Below are 3,590 nucleotides of genomic sequence, written 5' to 3'. Positions count from 1 at the left end.
TTTGATATAGGGGAGGATGTGCGACACTTTCATTTTTGGTATTTGATCACATTGCCCATATATGGATAGATGCATTTGTGATGCAAGTGCAACTATCATGTAGCCTATTCCCATTATATCATACTTATGTCTTTGTAATGAGAATGTATCTATTATATTTCTTATCACTAAAAATCTATCATGCTATTTATCATGTGTTTTCTCTATCCTCATGATGAGATTGGCTCGAACAACCATGTAATGGTGGCATTAGTTATGCCCACTACAACAAATTATCGTGTGTTTTCTTTATCTTTATGAGGAGGTTAGCTTGAACAACCGTGTAATAGTGGCATTAGTTGTGCCCACGGTAGCAAATTGAAAGTTTCACAAATACTTGGACCTGGGGAAACTCGACATGATATCCAAGGAGGGTAGCGCCACCTGGTATTGAGTTTGAACAAAGAGAACTAGAATTTTTCTACGCTTTAGTACTTTTTTTTTTTACAATGCGATGGAAAGATACTCAAATTAGGTGCCATCAATTTCCACTATGTAGATTCAAAACCTTGTATCTAGGATAAACCCGAGGAGGCAGCAACCTTAGTACTTATTTCAAGGGAGGCAAGGGCCTAAAGAAAACTTGCACTAAAAAATAAACATAATTACTTCTCCTTTTTTCCACCGTGTAATGATGATGAGTTGGATGTTGAAATTGCACAAGAGAAATTAGGCATAGACATGGATGTCTAAAAATGGGCAGGAGAGTCCTATAGGTGAGAGATCACTTACAAATCTCAAAAGAGTACAAGAAGGAAGAAGCGGAGCTAAGTAGGCATTAGAAGCGGAGAACCTCCGACGGCCGCCCATATGCGCCACCGTTGTAGGTGGCTTGTGGAGGCTGCAGGCGGTGGTCGGACGAGGTAGTGTTGGCGGGGGAGGAAGAGTTTTGAAGTCCGAGGGTCAATGAAACGCCATTTTTCATGATGGAGCTGGCGTGAAAGCCGTCCATAAGATGGGGCTCGAGGCTGTGGCTGGTGGGTTGTGATTGTGGCTGTGTCAGAAGTGCAATACCATCTGCATGCAAAGGTGCCGCTTCTCTCATCAGGGACTGTCGCGCCTGTGCAGGTGTCCGTGTGGCCGCCTCACCACCATACGTACCCATGTGCTCTGCACGTGCAACTGCATGGTCAGCGCGTGCGGATCCCAGTGCATAGGCTTGCGCGAAGGCGTTGAAATCATCTCTTTGCCTTGAATTGTTATAGCTACCTGCAGCTGCAGCAGCAGCAGCAGCTTGGCCTGCAATATCTGCTTTCCCTTCTGTAGTAGCAGGTGCAGCAGTAGTACTGCTCATCCCACCATTGTCAGCTAATATTGCAGCTTCACTTAATTCTAGATCCTTGCTCTCCTCCACGTACATCTGTTCCACCATGGGTTTCCAAAGCCTCACTCGTGCATTGATGAACCAGTTCGAGACCTGCTTTGATCATAAATTGCAACCACACAAACCTCAAATTACTGCAACCAATATGCTTCCTTTTCTTTACCTCACAATCATATGCTTTATAGAAAATTTGGTTAGATGAGTGCATACACAAGAAGCCAGCATTCGTTTTCCAGGTAAACATGTCCAGATTATATCATGAATGTGAATTCCCGTGATCACAAACACTAAGATTCAGCACACAACTGCCATCTTGATCTGTGATTGATAGGTTCTTGGATATGCATCATCACACCATGAGGTCCAAATCATAGTTTGCATGTATACATACATAAGTGCTTGCACACAATGCATACAAATTGCATGGAGAAAAAGCTTTTAAGCCACCTTCATTGATGATCAAAAAACATGTGAGATGATGAATTGAGGGAAGAGGGATATTGATGACCTGGTTTCTTGTGAGACCGGTGAGCCTAGCAAGCATGAGCTTCTCTGAGTCTTTGGGGTACCTAGTACAGGAGGAGCAAAAGCTCAGAAAAAAAAAGGAGTAATTTAAAGACAGTGATAACAAATTGAGCATGAAATATCAACATTTTTCTCTCTTTTTTTTTGGGGTTTTTTTTTTCCAGAAATAAATGGGGGAGCTTACGGATGGAGGAAGTGCTCGAAGAGCCATGCACGGAGGACGGAGACTGAGCGCTCGGGGAGGCCGCGTTGGGGGCGCCAGACCTGTTGTTGCTGGAGCATGCCGATCTGCTGGAGGGCGCGCTGGTGGCGGAGGCGCTGGTCCAGTAGGCGCAGCCGGGGCGTCTCTCCCTTGTTCAAAATGGGCACGCTTGACAGCTCCTCCCCAAGCGCCTTGCACACCTTCTGTATGTGCTCCCCGATGGCGTCCCTCAGCCCCCTGAATTGCCTCGATATCAACCTCCTCGCCAGCATCGTGTACGGCGCCGCCGCCCCCAAGCCCGTCGCCGACTCAAACGATGTTATTATTAGCTGCATCTGATCCCGGTACTGCTGATACCTCCTGTCCAGCTGCGGCAAATCACAAAACAGCACAACTACAACGTTTTAAAATGGCTGCCACCACATAAAATACATCTTCCTGAGCCCTAATCCATCTACCAAATCTACGTCTAGGTCACATTCACTACCCATTTCATTGATGTCCCCTGTGCTGTTATGTTAAGTATAACGTAACCCCCTATTGCATGATCCTGTGTTTGAAAATCATGCTGCGGTTGCTCTATAAAGAGACCCTCGGAGAGATATTCAAGCTGTGTGGTGGCCTTCTGCAACTTAACTTCCACAGCAGTTAGGACCTCCATGCTCTGATGTACCTTGGCAGGTTGATCCATGATGGAGGCGATCCTTATTCTGTGGTAGCACGACCCTTGATGATCATGGAGATCACACTCTATGCAAAGACATCGCACACAACCTTGTATTTTGATTTGTCCCATGACAGTTTCTTCACCTGGGCAATACTTATAGGGAAGCCCTCGGGTAAAACTCAATGCTAATTTGCTATTGAGGGGAGGCTCTAGATATACCCTCCTATGCAAAGTCATCATTTCTTGATGCAAGTTTGCATGTGCCATTATACACTTCACCTAGAAAGCCCTTTTTTGTGAGCTTATGAGTGCCTATTCCGTATGAACTCATCCCTGGTAAAGAAGAACTTCTCCTACTTCTTGACTTGATATGGAGGAGGCGTTAGTACCCTGTAAGACATCCTAAAGAGCACAACAAGAAAAATCCTATGTAGTTATGCAGAACTTGCCTTGCTTCATGACTCGATATGGAAGAGGAGGAGTTATCCAGCGAGACATCGTAAAAAGCACAACAAGAGAGCATCCTACAAAATCCTCTCTAGTTATGCAGAACTTCTCTTGCTTCATGACTTGATATGGAGGAGGAGAAACGAGGCATCCTAAATAGCACAATAAGAGAACACACAACCTTTCTAGAGAGCAGGAATCACCTTTTTAGAGAGCAGGAATCAATACCAACGTAGACCTGTGCTATAGAAGGGAGCTGTACCATGTAAGGAGAGTATAATTTTAGCATCCCTATAAATACTCTAATCAATGTAAAGTGGTTTAATGAGAGAAAGCCCTTAATTAAAACTCTCATACTGTCCCTCTGACTATTGCAACCACTGTCA

General features: G+C 44.8%; 1 protein-coding gene across 3 annotated transcripts in view; it reads right to left on the bottom strand.

Annotated features, from left to right (window-relative positions):
* Window positions 1-628: 628 nt before the first annotated feature.
* Window positions 629-3,590, bottom strand: part of LOC147623888 (uncharacterized) — a 91,507-nt gene continuing 88,545 nt past the window's right edge. For 2 of the 3 annotated variants that reach the window (XM_086820523.1, XM_086820522.1), the window contains exons 5-7: window positions 2,073-2,458; window positions 1,872-1,932; window positions 629-1,456 (exon numbers count right to left, since the gene is read on the bottom strand). In XM_086820523.1, the coding sequence (XP_086676649.1) occupies window positions 818-1,456; window positions 1,872-1,932; window positions 2,073-2,458 (1,086 nt within the window). In that variant the 3' untranslated portion in view covers window positions 629-817. The remainder of the gene's footprint in view (window positions 1,457-1,871; window positions 1,933-2,072; window positions 2,459-3,590) is intronic. The other variant, XM_086820524.1, reaches the window with a different exon arrangement.

The sequence above is a fragment of the Cibotium barometz genome, chromosome 26 (genome assembly GCF_041138505.1).
Source record: "Cibotium barometz isolate CiBa-2024 chromosome 26, ASM4113850v1, whole genome shotgun sequence".
In the NCBI taxonomy this organism is placed as follows: Eukaryota; Viridiplantae; Streptophyta; class Polypodiopsida; order Cyatheales; family Cibotiaceae; genus Cibotium; species Cibotium barometz.
Note: the sequence above shows the minus strand (reverse complement) of the source record. Positions and strands in the feature narration are given on the sequence as shown.